This window comes from Dunckerocampus dactyliophorus, chromosome 4, assembly GCF_027744805.1.
Source record: "Dunckerocampus dactyliophorus isolate RoL2022-P2 chromosome 4, RoL_Ddac_1.1, whole genome shotgun sequence".
Classification (NCBI taxonomy): Eukaryota; Metazoa; Chordata; class Actinopteri; order Syngnathiformes; family Syngnathidae; genus Dunckerocampus; species Dunckerocampus dactyliophorus.
Genome location: NC_072822.1, coordinates 22,022,686 through 22,042,235, shown reverse-complemented (window position 1 = coordinate 22,042,235; position 19,550 = coordinate 22,022,686). Strand labels below are relative to the sequence as shown.

General features: G+C 41.5%; 1 protein-coding gene across 1 annotated transcript; it reads left to right on the top strand.

Moving 5' to 3' along the window:
* Positions 1-841: 841 nt before the first annotated feature.
* On the top strand, positions 842-12,827 carry ggt5a (gamma-glutamyltransferase 5a). The gene is made up of 12 exons (XM_054774992.1): positions 842-1,096; positions 1,278-1,405; positions 1,488-1,583; positions 5,247-5,433; positions 6,477-6,637; positions 6,875-7,021; positions 7,193-7,323; positions 9,782-9,966; positions 10,046-10,137; positions 11,036-11,142; positions 11,269-11,379; positions 11,458-12,827. Exons 1-12 carry the CDS (start codon positions 930-932, stop codon positions 11,602-11,604), a joined length of 1,659 nt encoding a protein of 552 aa, XP_054630967.1. The 5' UTR covers positions 842-929; the 3' UTR covers positions 11,605-12,827.
* Positions 12,828-19,550: the final 6,723 nt, after the last annotated feature.

The following is a 19,550-nucleotide window of genomic DNA, read 5'->3' as shown; positions in this document are numbered from 1 at the left end:
AATAAATAGCCAGTTTACAAAGGTATAGTTGGTCTTGTAGCAGTCACTTTTAAAAATAAAATTTAAAAAATATATTTATTTTTGTTGGGCCGCACGGTGGCCCAGTGGTTAGCATGTTGGCCACACAGTCGGGAGATAGGGAAGATCTGGTTTCGAATCTCCATTGGGCATCTCTGTGTGGAGTTTGCATGTTCATCCCCGTGCGTGCGTGGGTTTTCTCCGGGTACTCCGGTTTCCTCCCACATTCCAAAAACATGCATGTTAGGTTAAATGGGGATAGGTACGAATGTGAGGGTGTTTGTCTATATGTGCCCTGCAATTGAGTGGCAACCAGTCCAGGTTGTACCTTGCCTCTCGCCCAGTCAGCTGGGATAAGCTCCAGCATACCCATGACCCTATTGAGGATAATGGCAAAGAAAATGGATGGATTTATTTTTGTTATTTTTATGCATGTATTTAACCCTTTACTTTTTACTCCTTTTCCTCCCTATTCAGCACTCATTGTTCGATCTTTTTTTTGAATGGGCTATACAAATAAAGTTGGCTTGGCTTGGCTTTAAAAACATGACCAGTGAAAAAAATGTTTATCGTTATACTTTACTATACATATCAGGAGGCAAAATGCTCAGGCCAGCAACACACACCCCATAGAGTTAACTTATATATATCTCATATATAATATGGATTATTTGGTATAGTCTATATGAACTGGGGAATGACAAACGTCCAACTCCAGCCAGGGGTGGGACCTAACTTCCCAGTGCACTCCCCCTTTTGGGAGAGTTTATTAACCTCCCGATTTTCCTGTTAGTCATTCACCACACACACACACACACACACACACATACAGACGAACGGACAAATTTCACCTAGCCAGGTAAATTAAACTTTGGATGAGTGCTGAATGATTCCCAAGAAGAGACGCGACCATGGCGAGGTCAAAGGCGAGGATGTACACATGTTCCGCACTGATGCTGCTTTGCGTCATCGTCCTGTTTGTGTGCGTCAGTCTACTTGTGAGGCGCATTTGTCCAAAAGGTTCTTTCTCCCACGCTGCAGTGGCCGCAGACACTTGGACATGTTCCCAAATTGGACGGTGAATGGATTTTGCTCTCATTTAGGCTTCATTTTTGAATGACAGGGCGGTTGCATTCAAGTGCAAAGTTACTGTAACTCTAACAGTGATTCAATGAGATTAGCGGGTTTAGCACTGACAAACGAAATCAATGTTTTAAAATAGCCAGATGTGAAGTGATGAAAAACGTGTTCTTTTGCAGGGAGATGCTCCAAAAAGGAGGATCAGCGGTAGATGGCGCCATTGCTGCTTTGCTTTGCACCTCACTCATGAACCCACAGAGTATGGGCCTGGGAGGCGGAGCCATATTCACAGTGATGGACAGCAGAGGTGACAGCCACGTGATTCTTCACCAATACATGCCTCCAAAGGAGCCTGAAGCAGATGTGGCAACACTGTTTTCTCTCTTCAGGGAAAGTAAAAATCATCAACTCCAGAGAGCGTGTCCCTGAAATGTTTAGCCCCGACATACTGAAGTCGTGTCCCAACACCTTCCGCTTTCTCCCAGGTAACATTTGCACTTCATCAAAGATCTAATCACGTTCATGAAGTTCTAATTGTGTTCCTAATTCAATTACCTAGAAAAGTAACTAGTAACTATGACTAATTACTTTTCAAAGTCATTTGCCCTTTTCTATATTTGCATCTTTACAGTAATCCGTTATTCATCATTAATTGGGTCCAGACCGTGATAAGTAAATTTCTGTGAAGTCGGATTCCTTATTTATAAATCAAATATATTCATAGTTTGAGCAGAGAAAACCTGTTTACAACCTTCTAAATACGTTTTTTTTAAACTTAATGGACTTAAACTTAAACTTAAATTAGAGCCCTCTAGACATTAAATAACACCTCTATAGTCACCTTTACACTCATATTACCCAGTATAGTAGACATAAAAGACAGAAAATAAGATATTTAAGTAAATAAGACATAATATAGACCAGTGGTGGGCTGTGCATTTGCTACCTGGTCCTTCAGGGAGCCAGACAGAATTTTTTTTGCCAGACACCGTGACAGCCAGTGTCAAAAAACCCCAAAAAATAATAATAGTGGGGTTTCAAACCATGTGGTGCAATTTATGTGTTAGCGTTGCGCCTTGCAGGCGCTTAGTGATATGTACCCCCAAACTATTGCCACAAGACTGCCGTGATACCAATAGTCCATAGATAACAATAGAAGACCCCTTATATGCCTGAATTACATTACTGTTAGTAAGTTTGAGTTAGTGACTAATATCCACTGGTGATCGGCGGTACACTGGTGCTTGGAAAGTTGTTGCTTAGCCAAATGTAAACAAACATCTACACTACAACATCATCTGTAGCAGTTCGCAATCAATATTTATCGAACAACATGACAAAAATATAAAACCTTTTAAGTAAAATACATGTACTCACCAGACATGTCAATTCCTCTTCCTCAGTCAGCCATTCTGGGCGGAACTTGGCTTGTTGAACAGTTTTGTTCTGATCAACCAACAGAAAAGTGCCGATGTCACTGTGGGCCGGCGAGCTGGCCCTGAGAGTAGAATCTGAAATCTGATTGGCTAAAAAAAAACAAACAGCCAAATTTCTTGTAGTGCGTATGTGACAGGGGCCAACACTCCTGATTCTGAAGGCCCTGGGCAGATTACATTTGTATGGCAACACATAGGAGCTGAAATCTGATTGGACAAAAAAATCTAACATACACATACACTACTGGAAGCACTACTGTTGGAATAATTGTATACAATTTCATGGAACAAAGACTAGAATTTAAGTTGTAAATGTAAGTCAATGCTTCTGATCATTGGGAGAGTCACACCGAGTACTTCCTGTAATGGCTACTGTCTCATCAATATAACATTACTAACACCCCCGTGACCAGTGTAGAATACTACAGTACATGTCAAAATCATGTATTTGAATGCGTCTTCTGAATGCCTTATATTTGTATTTTAGTTCATTTAGGCATTTTTATGCTTGAAAATGCTTGATTTAGGCCAGACATACATAAAATTTGCTTAAATATGCATATTTTTTATTACTAATAGGTCAACCATGAAACAGTGCTGATTTATTAATCAATACATTTTTGATCAACTGTGAGTATGTTTAAAATGTTGTTCTTCATGAGTGTGTTTTGAAATGATCCCTGGTTTCATTTTTGTGCCACTCCTAAATCTCATGAACAGTCAACAGGGCACGAGAACTTCACAAGATCTTGTGAGTATCTCACATCACAACTATAGGAAGCCCATGTGGGACAACTGACCATCATAATCAGAGAATGATGCTCAGTAGTAAGACAGCAAATGGAAGATTTTTGTTTTCGGGGAGAAAAGACCTACCTCACAGTCACTGCTCCTCTGCTTTCGTTACTTTACGGACAGCTGCTTCGGGAACAAAGAACAGTTCCACGCCAGATTCACCAAATATTCATCCAATTATCTCCAGTTCTTCTTTACTGTGCTTTACCGGTTGAGGAGGCCTGTCTCTATGCAACACTGTTGGCCAAGAGGAGAAGAATGCAGATTTACCCTGAACTTAAGTTTTATGGAGTATTTTACTCGAAGAAACTTATTATAGTGCCCCACTTAGATCCAATATCACTTTAAAAGCCCCTGAAATGATACTGCTCATTATAGCAGGATTTCCTAGGACACTTCTCATCATGTAGCCATTTCCAGTCCTTTCTCTGAATCCACTTTTTGTTTTAGTTCCAATAGTATACATTGTGTACATGCTGGAGGCCTACCAATCTGCTGATGCAAAGTAGCCTCCAGTGCTCTCCTCTGAGCCAAGACCACACACACAGTGGAAAGGAATTCTTCACGCAACCGTCCATCCATCTTGTCCCAACGTATACTCGCATCATGAACTTGTAAGCATGTTAGAAAACAACGTGATGTATGATCTACAACTATAAACGGCAAAACTGTTTTTCTACTCAACATCGATCAAATAAAAATAACTTATAAAAATACATATGACCAAACAAGGCTTTCTTTCAAATAGTTTCCCCCTATAACAGCACTCCATAATGACAAGACAAAGTAGAGCCTAGACCTCCACCAAGGCTGAATATTCCAAACATGTTTGTATTTTGACTCATGTGACTGCAAGATTATGACTATCGACCTAATTAACTATTATTCTGCTTTGATTCATTTTGATAAATGTGACCACGCCCCTCACATTTCAGCAACCATTCTGTTTTATTTTTATTTTTTACAGTATATCTTCTTAAGGTACAATGCTACAGAAATAAACTTGGCGTTACTTTTGGCAGCTTGGAAAGCAGCGTAGATTTACTTCCCTTTGAAAATAACTCTCTGATCAGCTATTATTGTCTAAATAGCTGGCAACACAAGTGAGTACACTAATTGAACACTCTTGCCTGGTGGCAGCAGCGTCATCGTCTGGGGCTGCACGGAGCTGTGGTTCATTGAGGGAAACATGAATTGAAGTGAAGCAGATGAAGAAAGCACATATCAGTTTGTTTGTGAATTATACTGTATGTACTGTATATAAAAAATGTATCTAATAGGGGTGTCACAAGATCTCAAGTCACAAGATGTCGCATTAAAATGTGACAAGATTTGTCATTCAGAAAAAAAATGCCTTGTGGGCACTTGGCCTAGGTTGATAATAAATAAACTAATCACACAATAAATGAAAATGAACTTGATAATTTTGCCGGCCAAACAGGCAGGAGGAGGGTTCAGTCTGTGCATTGGTTTCAGCACCTTGGTTTTCTCATGTATTGTCTCGTCCCGTGACACCCCTAGTATCTAAGCTTATTTACATTGAAGACTGTGGAAAAAAAAAAACATACGAGAAGCCACAAAGCAATTTGAAAAAGGCCAAATTCAAAATTTTTGCATCCCTTGGGAATGGCGGGGTCCCCCCAATGATCCGTCAATTAGGATGACCATTTTAATATTGTAGCCTACATAGATAGGACAAATCAGGGGATTAATGAGCCACAAAGGTTGGGAAACATTCCTCAAATGTAAATTTTCTATTGTTGCCACAATCAGATATATTGTCAAGACCGAAGAACCTGATTTTTCAACAGGAACTCCCCTCAGAACTGTCTTATGATTGTAACCATAAGACACAATCAAAGGGACAGTGAGGACTTCATTTCATCACTGATTGTACTTTCCAATCTGCCCATCTAGGTGGTCAGTGGATGGGAATTCCAGGAGAAATCCGTGGTTATGAACAAGCACACAAGCTTTATGGCAAGTTGCCATGGGCCAGCCTCTTCCAGCCAAGCATCCAGCTGGCCAGACAGGGGATCCCAATTTCCCAAATCCTCGGTCAATACATTCCTTACAGTGATAGCAATGACTCGCGACCACTGCGGTGAGAAACGCTTCCCCAACACACAGACACACAAAAAAGCCTACCGGTAATCCTTTTATTTTATTGAAAAAAATGAAATTTTAAAATGTTTAATTATTTTTGTTGATATATGTAAAAAACTTATGTAAAATGTATGTAAAAAAAATAAACGACTAATCAAATGTAATGCGATCCAGTACAAAATCTCCCATTAATTCTGCCTTTACATTGATGATAGGGACTGTCACAGCAACTTGAGTCTAACTACATGGTCATCATTGAGCTTGCACTATCCAATACCACCTACTACTGCTCAGTACTACTAATAATACTTTCGTGACTTCCAAAGTGCCCGCTTAAGTTGGCGTTGACATCCATGGTCGACCACTTTTGTGGCAAAAAATCTGAGCTCCAAAATTGCACGGTTAATGTTGACGTGTATTGTAAACTTCATCATTATCACCAAGCAGCATAAACTACTGTCTAGTTACGCAGCATTAAAACATGTACACGGTGACTCCCAGTTCGGTGCACAGTAAGTTTCTACCTAAAAGCATGGCAGTATTTACCTGGATTCTACCACAGCAAATACCAAATGGACCCAATTAAATTGTTTTAGATTGTTAGCCACTGGAAGAAAGATTTGCTTACATGCGAAAGCTTTAATGTTATTGTAGTCAAGACATACAACAAAATTACCACAGCCGTTGTTCGTACCATATGAAAACTAAAGAATTAAAATAAAAATATGCATAAAATGATGTCAACAAACTGCTGTAGGTTATTTTTGCCCATTCTCATGTCTCTGGTGAAGTAAATATACAAGCAATGGTTGGTTTTGGTTATGTCAACAACCACTTATGTCAACATCAGTCAGCCCCTGTATTAAAAACTCCTCTCATTTTTGCAAACTATATTAAGCTCCCTGAGAGTGTCAATCAAACATGCTAATTATAATTTTGTAAAGGCAAAATCTTTGCTTGTAGCTCTTGTAGTGTACAGTGCCTAATAAGTGTATATCTTTTATACAGTGTCTTCATGTTTAGTGTTCTTTTGTCCTCCAGTGAGCTGTTCTCAGATAAAAATGGAAACCTCCTGCAAACTGGTGATATTGTGAAATTCGAGACACTGGCCAACACATTGGAGACAATAGCAAATCTCGGAGCAGATGCTTTCTACACTGGAAAAATAGCAGAAGATTTGATCCGTGACGTTCAGGAGGCAGGTAGGCATTGTCAGATGAATTCAATCATGCTCCAGTTTCCAACCATTTAATATCTCTGCCAGGCACAATGATCTCATTACAAACGAGCAAATCCATTTTCCTGTAAAGCAGTACGGCCATCCTTCGCAAATGGCAGCGTGTGAGCTGCCGTGATCCATTCTAAGTCTTGATTATGTGGAGTTGAAATTATTTTGGGCAGTTTTGCTGAGCAGAAGCATTTACTCTTGTCTTTTTCAGGAGGAACACTGACAATGCAGGATATGGCATCTTACAAAGTCACAGTGAGTGATGCATGGAATATTACCTTGGGAGAGTACCAGATGTATATCCCTCCTCCCCCTGCAGGGGGCATCCTCCTCAGCCTCGTCCTCAAAATCATGGAAGGTTCCTGCTACACAAAGGCACACATCTGCAGCACAGATACACTTTGCAGTCAAATATTGACACTATATTATATTTTTTGCATGGCAGTCTAAAGCTTTACAGTATGTGCTGATGCATATGAGTTGAAACCCAATGGCTTTGTGACAATGCATTTTGCATCATTTGTTATAGGATATGACCTGAATCCAGAATCTTTGAGACGTGAACAAAAAACATTGTTTTACCACCGCTATGTTGAAGCTCTCAAGTTTGCGAATGGATTGAAAAGACATCTCCGCGATCCTCAGTTCAGCTTGGGGGAAGTAAGTTCCTACTCTGAATATTTCAACGAGACATAAAACAAGAAGCAGCTCATTTTCATATAGGTTTATCTTTAATGCATCAATACTACAAAAGTAGTACAGTAGCATACAAATAAAATGTGGTCCAAAACGGGTTAGCATATTATTTTGTTATTCAGCTGATAGTACTCAAATACAATACAAACGTCATACAGGTGGTCCTCGGGTTATGAACGAGCTCCGTTTCTAGTCTGTGATGTAAGTTGAGTTTTAGTGTAAATTGGAATTTATACCTAAATTATACAAAAATGAACTCCTAAGTCTTTCACACTGTACACAGAACACATGAAGAACATATAAAATACAGTAACCCAGGATAACTCCTATTCTCCCCTTGTAACAGCACACGGAATCCATGACCCCTCTAGCACTCATTAGCATTCAATCATTTTTATCCTTAATGATGGTTGTGACAGTCGAGCGGTCGGGACTAAAAGAGCAGCCGGTATTGGTGGGTGTTTCTCCTCTCTCTTAACTTTTTATAATGTTCATTTTCACTTCCATGGTGATGGCTTTCCTTTTCTTTGGTACACTTATGCTTGGGAGACATAATGAAGTGCAAAAACGTAGCTGATAAGCAATGTTTTCCTTTTTCAGTGCAGCTACGCAGGCACACACTGTATTATATTTACACATACACATCTTACTACTCTGTATGAAATGGAAAATAAATACTTGAAAGAAAACCGGCTGTACAGGTTCCATTAACTCAGTGGTTCTCAATTATTTTCTGTCATGCCCCCACTGACAGAAATATTTGCCCCCCCACCCCCATTTGAAATACTGTTGAGAAACTGATAATATCTATTTATTTATCTGTACTGTACAGACTGAACTGGAAACTGAAACCAGCAAAATGCAACAAAATGGGAGCGCAGTTAAGCATACAAACATATTCAAGAGTCAAATTGCATGCTGAGTATGACAAATTCAGACATGTTGGCAGGTCTGCACAAATACTGAAAGGTCTCCCTGCCTCTTACGCACCCCCCCCCCCCAAGGGGGCCCACCCACTATTTGAGAAGCAATGCATTAACTAAAAACTAAACACTAAAGAGTTAAGACTAAAAAGTAAGCACCACAGCCATGACAGTAGATCCCTCATTTATTGGTATGCTTCCTTCCTTCCTTCACACACAAGCACATTATCAGATGGGTTGGTGATGTCCGCTCCAGCGTCAGTTGCGATGTACAGTCATGGCCAAAAATATTTGCACGCCAAAGATGCCAATTGGCCAATTTGGTTGTATTCCACACAGGCATGGCCAAAAACATCGCCATCTTTGGCATGCCAATATTTATGGCAATGACTGTATATAATATAATATAATCATTCTCAAACAACCGACAATTGCTTTCAACATAACAAGGCTGAAGAAGTGAATCTCATGTGTCAAACTTGTTGTTTAGAATCTTGTGCTTTTTTTAAAGGGTTGCTGGTTAAAAGGCATGACACGGCGTTCTCGGTCAAGGTCAATCCCTGAATTTACGAGCTTCAGAGATAGTAGCGGAGACATATCAGGAAAAGGTTTTCTGCCTTGCCAGGACCAGGATACGGGTGGTCGTTGGTTTATGACATTCTGTGTTACATTTCATGGTTACGGACGTGCTCCCATAAATAAAAAAAACTATTTTGGTCTGGAAACACGAGACTGGCTTGAGAACTAGTTAACTTGTTGCACTTCAAAGAAAATGAAAGATCACCATAGAAGTGAAAATGAACATCATAAAAAGCTCAGTGGCCATCAACATTGGCCACTCTATTGGTCCCAACTGCTCGACCGTCGCAGCCATCATTAAGGATAAAGATTGCTGATTGCTAATTAATCATAGAGGAGTCGTGGACTTTGTGTGCTGTCACAAGGAGATCTGGGAAGAGAAGAGTAGATTATCCTTTCAGACTTGCCTGGAACATTATTTTAAAAGGGTAAGACCACAGGGATAAAAGTAAGGAAATTGTATGACTGTGGAATTAATTTAGAGATAATTTCTGTCTAAATTCCGACTGACACTCTGACACTCTGAACTGAAACTTGTTCATAACCTGAGGACCACCTGTATGAAGATTAACACCTGTCACAGCAGACACTGGCATGGACGTCACCATCTAAATATCCGTTCCATTAAAAACTAGATGGCTTCAGCGTAAATGACACAGGTGAAGCAATTCCAGGTCCACTGTTACGTCTTAAAGAAACCTCAGCGTGAAAGGGGTTAGAGTGAAAAGGGCTTAAGAGCCTTTTGATCCAAAGCTCACATGGCTCGGTGAAAACGGGAGGAGTTTTAACAGAAAACACCTGAAGTAGTGAAGTAGTGAAACCCGTTGAGGGCAGATTAAAGAACACACAGTTCTTCGTTTTTTACATTTTCGAATATTTGCTCCTTGTGATGCTTCTAAACCAGTTTGTCCTTCTTACAGCTGCCAAAGAAATTGACTGAGGACAGCTTTGCCAATCACATCCGCAGTTTGATCACTGATGACATGTCGCACCAGCCCCAGTATTACAACATGACGTCATATTTGGACAGTATGGGCACCACGCATGTCTCTGTGTTGGCCCCGGATGGCTCCGCTGTGTCTGTCACCAGCAGCATCAACCACATGTCAGTGTGCTCACCTAAAATGTTTATGTACATTACAGTAGTGTCTCCAAGCCTACTTTGAGGTTCGTTCTCCGCACAGATTTGGTGCAAAGATCTTTTCGCCACGCACCGGAGTCATCCTCAACAATCAGTTGTCTGACTTCTGTGGGAAAGTTGATAGTTTCTATTCAGGTAGGGCCAACTGGATTTGTGTGTTTTTGTACATTTGTTGTGTAGATTACGTATCCTCAGGCACAGAGCAATACTCACTTCAGTACTTGCGGGTTTGTTGATGAGGTGTAAATGTTAAAAATCTGTAATATATACACAGTGAGCAAAATAATGATTTTCATTTTACACCTTTGCAAAGACATTAGCAGTCCACACTGTTTTGGGGAGTTATGGGGGAGTGAGCCATGTGTCAAAAATAGATATTATCAGTTACTCCAGTCGCAGGTAGTCTTAGAGCGTAACTGTACTTTGTCAGCCAATCCAATACAAATTCATTTAATCAACTTTTAAAAAGTTTTTTTCTGGATTTTTAAATTCATGTTTTGTCTCTCTCTGTTAAAACAAACTTGGACAAAATTATGCACAGTTAATGTGTTTGCAAGGGAGTAAGCTTACAAAATCATCAGCGCATCAAATACTGTAAATATCATGTAATACTGTTAGAAGACCATATTCAACCACAAAACAGCAAGATTTATTAATACATGTTCGAAAAACTGTGATGAGTGAAGCCGCGGAATTTGAACCGCAATGTGGCGAGGGACGACTGCAGTTATTTCCCCCACTTGTGAGTAGTGTATATTATTAAGCCTAGGTCACAACTGGACATACAATTTTTTGGCAGTGCAATTTTTTGGCTTTCCCCAAATCGCTGCATTTTTTTGTCATTTTTTTTCAAAATGTCATTTTTGTATCGAAAAAATATTGAACCATGGCACAAAAGTATCCAATTGAACCGTGAATTTTCTCTATCACTAGCTTCAAAAGGCCGCTACTGATTGTGTTTCTTACCATTTTTTTGCTTATTCTCACATCGATTTGTATGAATAGAGCGTCATTCCCTTTGTTCTGTTTTCAGGGGAGCAGCCGCCTTCCTCCATGTCTCCCGCTGTGCTGAGGTCTAAGTCAAAGATGCTGGTGATTGGCTCAACTGGTGGGACTATGATCACGACTGCAATGGCCTCAGTACGTGCCCTTGGCAGTCACCCCGAGTGCCATTATGATAAATTGCTGCACTCTGATGCATCTCACTGTTGTCATCGCATGTGCTCGTCATCATCTGGCAGATGTATTATTCTGTCTTCCTTCTAGGCAATCATGAACCATCTTTGGTTTGGAAAGAGCCTCAAGGAGGCGATTGCCGCTCCAGTTGTTTTTGTTGACTCTGAAAATGCAGTGAAATTTGAGCCCGACTTTGACACGGTAACTTCCTAAATGCACACTTTTGGCAACACACCAAACTGTATACAATCTACAGTAAATGTTCCTGTTGTCTTCCAGCATTTAATAGAAGAGCTGAAAGCTCGGGGACACATTCAGAAAACTGCCAAGAAATTCTACAACGTGGTCAATGCTGTTGAAAAGGAGGACGGCTGTATCTGTGCTGTGTCTGACGCAAGGAAATTGGGGAAAGCCGCAGGTTACTGACACATGGTATCAGTAAAAATGGATATGGCATAAAGGTCAAATGTGTGGCTAAACAAAAATATGCAACATGTAATAATAATACTAAAGAAAACCAATATAGAAAACAGTGAAACCTCAGTTTTTCTTATTAATTTCTTCCACCAAAAATCGAAATGTACAAAAATCAAAACAATTTTTCTCACAGGAAATAATGTAAATTCAATTTATCTGTTCCTGACACCCAAAAATATGAACAAATAATACATTTTACATAGAAACAATGCAAAATAATTATAAATGATGACTGGAAGGAACTTATTGTTGATGGACATCCCATACATCCTGACGAGATAGAATTCAATAGTGTTTCTCTCCTTCTTTATCACATTGTTGGCACTCGCAACTTTCTTGGGCCCCATGGCGGGTTGTTTAGCATGAGCACGCAATAAAAAATGCCTGGGCAGGGAGTCAGCAACGCATAGAGTGCTTTGTTTGGGAACTTTATTTCACAGAATGGTACTGTAGAGGGCAAACAGACCAGTTTGTTAAATGTAATCTTGTACAAAAACCGAGACTGTGTACGAAAACCGGGGAAAAATTTTCATGAACATTTTCAACGAAAACCTAATCATATAAAAACCAGGGTGTGCGAAAACCAAGGTTTGACTGTACGTGCTACTTTTATATGAAAATAACTGCAACATTCCAACATTATGCTACACTGGTTTGTAACAAGGGGAATAGCACCCCTTATTACCACGCCGCCGAACAGCAACCTCACTAAGTTCAGAGTTTGAGCTGATATTATAACTTTTGTTGTTTACAATAGACATGTATTCCTGTGTGAGCATTTTTAAAAGCACATTTATTGCTTCTGTGTAGGCTCTCAGTCGTACAGGAGTTGTCCATCGAGGAAAAGGCTTCTTGAGACGTCATCTGTACTTCTGTGTAGAAGGTGTCGGACGTTTCGCTCCTCATCCGAAGAGCTTCGTCAGCAAACTAATAAGTGCTGGTAGCTTAGGCCTTAAATACAGTAAGAGTGGGCGGAATTGGTGTGCCAACACCCTCCTCCTATTGGTTCGTTACACTAAGCCTGGGCGGAGCAGTGGTATAATCCTATCCTGTTATTCACACCTACGATAAAAGGGAAGTGTCGCTCCCTGAATTGGGTATGAACGACTCTGATACTGGCTTGTTAGCATCTATTGTTCTGGCTCGGCCCTGCCTTCACCTCATTTGCAAGACTAAGAGCTGTGGGTTTTGGTCTCAGTAACCTGCTGAACACAGGGTCCAAATTGAACCTCAAACCACCATTCCGATTCAATGATGGGTTCTGTTGTTTGACAAAAATAGCTTCCTTTACTCCTCTTTCAAACCATCTGTTTTCTTTGGCCAAAATCTTTACCTTGCTGTCCTGAAAAGAGTGATTGGTAGCTTTCAGGTGTAGATGTACTGCTGATTGAGGACCACTAGCATTGTCCCTGCGATGTTGATAAAGCCTTTTTTGGAGCATTTGCTTAGTTTCCCCAATGTAGTGCTCTTTGCATTCCTCATCTTTACAGTGGATGGAATAGACCACATTGCTCTGTTTCTGGTTTGGAGCCTTGTCTTTAGGATGCACTAATTTTTGTCTCAGGGTATTTACTGGTTTGAAATAGGTAGGAATTTTGTGTTGCCATAAGATCCTCTGGAGTTTTTCGGAGACCCCCGCTACATAAGGGACTACCACTCCTCTCCTTTTTGCTTCTGTGGGCTTTTGGGTTTCTTTCCCTACTCTCTTCTTTTGACATTTGTTAAAAGCCCACCGTGGGTACCCACAGGTTGAGAGCGCTCTCTGGACATGTTGTGTCTCCTTTTTCTTTCCCTCAGCACTAGTTGGTATTTGTTCCGCTCTATGTTGGAGGGTCCTAATAACCCCTAGTTTATGTTGTAGTGGATGGTTTGATTCAAAAAGCAGGTATTGGTCAGTGTGTGTGGCCTTTCTAAAGACCTCTGTAAGTAGCTGTCTGTCCTTTCCTATAATTACCTTGCAGTCTAAGAAGGCTAGTTGGTTTTCTTTAGTGTCCTCGCGAGTAAATTTGATATTGGTGTCCACCGCATTGATGTGATCTGTGAAAGACTGAATTTCTTGTTTTTTGATTATGACAAAGGTGTCATCCACGTATCTAAACCAGTGCCTTGGTTTTGTCCCTGAGAAGGATGTGAGAGCCTGTTTCTCCATCTCTTCCATGTACAGATTCGCCACTATGGGTGAGACTGGTGAGCCCATAGCACAACCATGAATTTGTCTGTAGAATTTCCCTCTAAACTGAAAATATGTGGTGTTAAGGCAAATTTCCAGTAATTGGCAGATGTGGTCAGCACTAAGTTTTGTTCTCCGATGCAGAGTTGAGTCCTCGAGCAGTCTCTTCCTCACCACCGAGACTGCTGCTGAGGTGGGGACAGATGTGAAAAGTGAAGTCACATCATAAGACCCCAAAGTTTCCTCTGGCTCCAATCTGAGGTCTTTGATGCTCGCCACAAACCCTTTTGTGTTCTCTATATGATGATCAGTGTTGCCTACCAATGGGGATAAGACTGTTTTTACATATTTCGCTACATTGTACGTGGTAGAGTCAATGCTACAGACAATGGGTCTGAGGGGAAACCCTTCCTTGTGGATTTTTGGAAGGCCATAGATACATGGTGTAGCCTCCCCAGGGTATAACCTATGATACATCTGTCTGTCAATTAGTTCTTCCTTCTCTAACTTTTGGAGACAGTGTATGATTTCTTTCTTATACCTACTGGATGGGTCCCTTTTAAGTTGCTCATATGTGTTGGCATCACTAATTAGACTTGTTATTTTTTCTTCGTAGTCCAATGTGTTGAGAACCACTGTGCATCTGCCCTTATCAGCTGGTAAGATGGTGATGCTCTCATCTTTCTGCAGAGCCGCTAATGCTTTCCTCTCACCTAACGTGATATTGGACGGTGGTGGTTTGGCACTACTGAGAAGGGCCGATATTCTCAGACGAAGGTCCCCTGCCTCTGTTCTAGAAAGCTTATTGTTCCTGATGGCCGATTCAGCTGCTGTGATATAGTCTACTGTGGGTATCGTTTTAGGAGTCACTGAGAAGTTGAGACCCTTGGTTAATACTGCCTTCTCAGTAGTGCCAAACCACCACCGTCCAATATCACGTTAGGTGAGAGGAAAGCATTAGCGGCTCTGCAGAAAGATGAGAGCATCACCATCTTACCAGCTGATAAGGGCAGATGCACAGTGGTTCTCAACACATTGGACTACGAAGAAAAAATAACAAGTCTAATTAGTGATGCCAACACATATGAGCAACTTAAAAGGGACCCATCCAGTAGGTATAAGAAAGAAATCATACACTGTCTCCAAAAGTTAGAGAAGGAAGAACTAATTGACAGACAGATGTATCATAGGTTATACCCTGGGGAGGCTACACCATGTATCTATGGCCTTCCAAAAATCCACAAGGAAGGGTTTCCCCTCAGACCCATTGTCTGTAGCATTGACTCTACCACGTACAATGTAGCGAAATATGTAAAAACAGTCTTATCCCCATTGGTAGGCAACACTGATCATCATATAGAGAACACAAAAGGGTTTGTGGCGAGCATCAAAGACCTCAGATTGGAGCCAGAGGAAACTTTGGGGTCTTATGATGTGACTTCACTTTTCACATCTGTCCCCACCTCAGCAGCAGTCTCGGTGGTGAGGAAGAGACTGCTCGAGGACTCAACTCTGCATCGGAGAACAAAACTTAGTGCTGACCACATCTGCCAATTACTGGAAATTTGCCTTAACACCACATATTTTCAGTTTAGAGGGAAATTCTACAGACAAATTCATGGTTGTGCTATGGGCTCACCAGTCTCACCCATAGTGGCGAATCTGTACATGGAAGAGATGGAGAAACAGGCTCTCACATCCTTCTCAGGGACAAAACCAAGGCACTGGTTTAGATACGTGGATGACACCTTTGTCATAATCAAAAAACAAGAAATTCAGTCTTTCACAGATCACATCAATGCGGTGGACACCAATATCAAATTTACTCGCGAGGACACTAAAGAAAACCAACTAGCCTTCTTAGACTGCAAGGTAATTATAGGAAAGGACAGACAGCTACTTACAGAGGTCTTTAGAAAGGCCACACACACTGACCAATACCTGCTTTTTGAATCAAACCATCCACTACAACATAAACTAGGGGTTATTAGGACCCTCCAACATAGAGCGGAACAAATACCAACTAGTGCTGAGGGAAAGAAAAAGGAGACACAACATGTCCAGAGAGCGCTCTCAACCTGTGGGTACCCACGGTGGGCTTTTAACAAATGTCAAAAGAAGAGAGTAGGGAAAGAAACCCAAAAGCCCACAGAAGCAAAAAGGAGAGGAGTGGTAGTCCCTTATGTAGCGGGGGTCTCCGAAAAACTCCAGAGGATCTTATGGCAACACAAAATTCCTACCTATTTCAAACCAGTAAATACCCTGAGACAAAAATTAGTGCATCCTAAAGACAAGGCTCCAAACCAGAAACAGAGCAATGTGGTCTATTCCATCCACTGTAAAGATGAGGAATGCAAAGAGCACTACATTGGGGAAACTAAGCAAATGCTCCAAAAAAGGCTTTATCAACATCGCAGGGACAATGCTAGTGGTCCTCAATCAGCAGTACATCTACACCTGAAAGCTACCAATCACTCTTTTCAGGACAGCGAGGTAAAGATTTTGGCCAAAGAAAACAGATGGTTTGAAAGAGGAGTAAAGGAAGCTATTTTTGTCAAACAACAGAACCCATCATTGAATCGGAATGGTGGTTTGAGGTTTAATTTGGACCCTGTGTTCAGCAGGTTACTGAGACCAAAACCCACAGCTCTTAGTCTTGCAAATGAGGTGAAGGCAGGGCCGAGCCAGAACAATAGATGCTAACAAGCCAGTATCAGAGTCGTTCATACCCAATTCAGGGAGCGACACTTCCCTTTTATCGTAGGTGTGAATAACAGGATAGGATTATACCACTGCTCCGCCCAGGCTTAGTGTAACGAACCAATAGGAGGAGGGTGTTGGCACACCAATTCCGCCCACTCTTACTGTATTTAAGGCCTAAGCTACCAGCACTTATTAGTTTGCTGACGAAGCTCTTCGGATGAGGAGCGAAACGTCCGACACCTTCTACACAGAAGTACAGATGACGTCTCAAGAAGCCTTTTCCTCCACATTTATTGCTGTTGATTTTCAGATTTCATTATGAATTAAAATGATTTACTCCATTTTAACTCCTATTTCAACAAATGTTTGTATATTCTAACTAAAACAAAATGGAATGAAGTTGATGGTTGCTAGACAAATGTCCAACGTACAATCCAAAAATTCTGATTAAAGCAAAAAAGAATGAATTCAAAAGGTGAGCACTGCATTTTCTGGTTGATGTTTTTCTGCAGCAGAACTTTATCCAATCATGTATCTACAGTAGTGGTTCTCAACTAGATTGGCTGCGGGACCAACCATCACCCCTCAATGACAAGCAGCGGCCCAAATTGCAGAAATTTTTCAACTAAAACTTTTTAAATATCTTACATTTAAAGGGCCTGTTTGCAACAATTACGCGGCTGCCCATGGGGCGCTTACTTACTAACGTGTTTCAAGCATTACTGTATATCCCACCCTCTTCCTGCGCAGGACAATAAATTTTTTATCCACAAATTCAAAAATTATTTGAACAAAAAGTGGGTTTAAAAGTTTTCAGTACGTACGTATATCTGAGTTAAAGGGCAGCAGCTAGACTTGGACCTGGATGAGAAGTGAAACATCTTTAAGAAAATTAAGCTAGCTAACTTTTTTCTGATAGGAGGTCTAGTTCTTCTGTAGACCACCCCTCTGCCTGGGTCAATAGATCTAACTTGAAATGAATAGATTGAACTGGGCATGAAACTGTACCTGCAAGTCTTCATTGTGGGCGGAATACAATGTGAGCTCCAGCGGTGAGACGCTACTCTGTGTGTCAGACGGTCGGCACGTTAAGTTCACACCGCACGCTCCTCCTGGTGGCAAAATAGCACTGACGCGAGGTGCGTTCAGGGACATCGGGTCATTACACAATTTTTTTTGGCAAGACTGGCGACCCACTTTTGGGTCGCGACCCACCAGTTGAGAATCACTAATCTAGAGTATTTGACCGGGCCTGTCTGCAAAAGAAAACCTGTAAACGGTGTGAGGAGGATCCATTATTAACATGATCTTTGTCATACAGAAGTTAAAGGGTGATGTAAAATCATGTAATGTAATGATCCTATCCTGCCTTTACAAAGTACTTTACTGTATGTAAGGACATGATACATTTACACTTGGTTTTCTGGAATAGAAATGAATATGTAAAATAAATTTCACATGCATGATCTACCTTGAAGGAGTGACTATTGAATATTCCTGAAATATACTGCTCAAAAAAATTAGAGGAACACTTCGAAAACACATCAGATCTAAACTGGGGGAAAAATGATCTTGAATATCTTTCCTGATAATAAGTGGGTGATGTATTAGTAGCAAAATGATGCCACATCATTTGATAGAAATGAAAATGATCACCCTATAGAGGGGGGAAATCCAAGACACCCCAAAAATGAAAGTGAAAAAATGATGCAGCACACTGGTCCATTTTGCCAAAATGTCATTGTAGCTACTCAAAATGATTCTCGGTAGTTTGTGTGGCCCCCACGTGCTTGTACGCATGCCTGACAACGTCGGGGCATGCTCCTAATGAGACTACGAATGGTGTCCTGGGGGATCTCCTCCCAGATCTGGACCAGGGCATCCATGAGCTCCTGGACAGTCTGAGGAGCAACCTGGCGGCGCCGGATGGACCTAAACATAATGTCCCAGAGGTGTTCTATTGGGTTTAGGTCAGGTGAATGTGGGGGCCCGTCAATGGTATGAATTCCTTCATCCTCCAGGAACTACCTGCATACACTAGCCACATGAGGTCAGGCATTGTCGTGGACCAGGAGGAACCCAGGTCCCACTGCACCAGCGTAGGTTCTGACAATGGGTCCAAAGATTTCATCCCGGTACCTAATAGCAGTCAGGGTGCCGTTATCTAACCTGTAGAGGTCTGTGCGTCCTTCCAGGGATATGCCTCCCCAGACCATCACTGACCCACCACCAAAACGGTCATGCTGAATGATGTTGCAGGCAGCATAACGTTCTCCACGGCATCTCCAGACCCTTTCACGTCTGTCGCATGTGCTCAGGTTGAACTTGCTCTCATCAGGGAAGAGCACAGGGCACCAGTGGTGTAGTTGCCAATTCTGGTGGTCTATGGCAAATGTCATTCGAGCTCTACGGTGCTGGGCAGTGAGCACAGGGCCCACTACAGGACGTCGGGCCCTCAGGCCACCCTCATGGAGCCTGTTTCTGATTGTTTGGTCAGAAACATTCACACCAGTGGCCTGCTGGAGGTCATTTTGTAGGGCTCTGGCAGTGCTCATCCTGTTCCTCCTTGCACAAAGGAGCAGATACCGATCCTGCTGAGGGTTGAAGGACCTTCTACGGCCCTGTCCAGCTCTCCTGGAGTAACAACCTGTCTGCTGGAATCTCCTCCATGCGTCCAGGTACCTCAGTGATGCCCTGGTCCAGATCTGGGAGGAGATCCCCCAGGACACCATCCGTAGTCTCATTAGGAGCATGCCCTGACATTGTTAGGCATGCGTACAAGCACGTGGGGGCCACACAAACTACTGAGAATCATTTTGAGTTGCTACAATGACATTTTGGCAAAATGGACCAGTGTGCTGCATAATTTTTTCACTTTCATTTTTGGGGTGTCTTTGATTTCCCCCCTCTATAGGGTGATCATTTTCATTTCTATCAAATGATGTGGCATCATTTTGTTACTAATACATCACCCACTTATTATCAGGAAAGATATTCAAGATCATTTTTCCCCCGGTTTAGA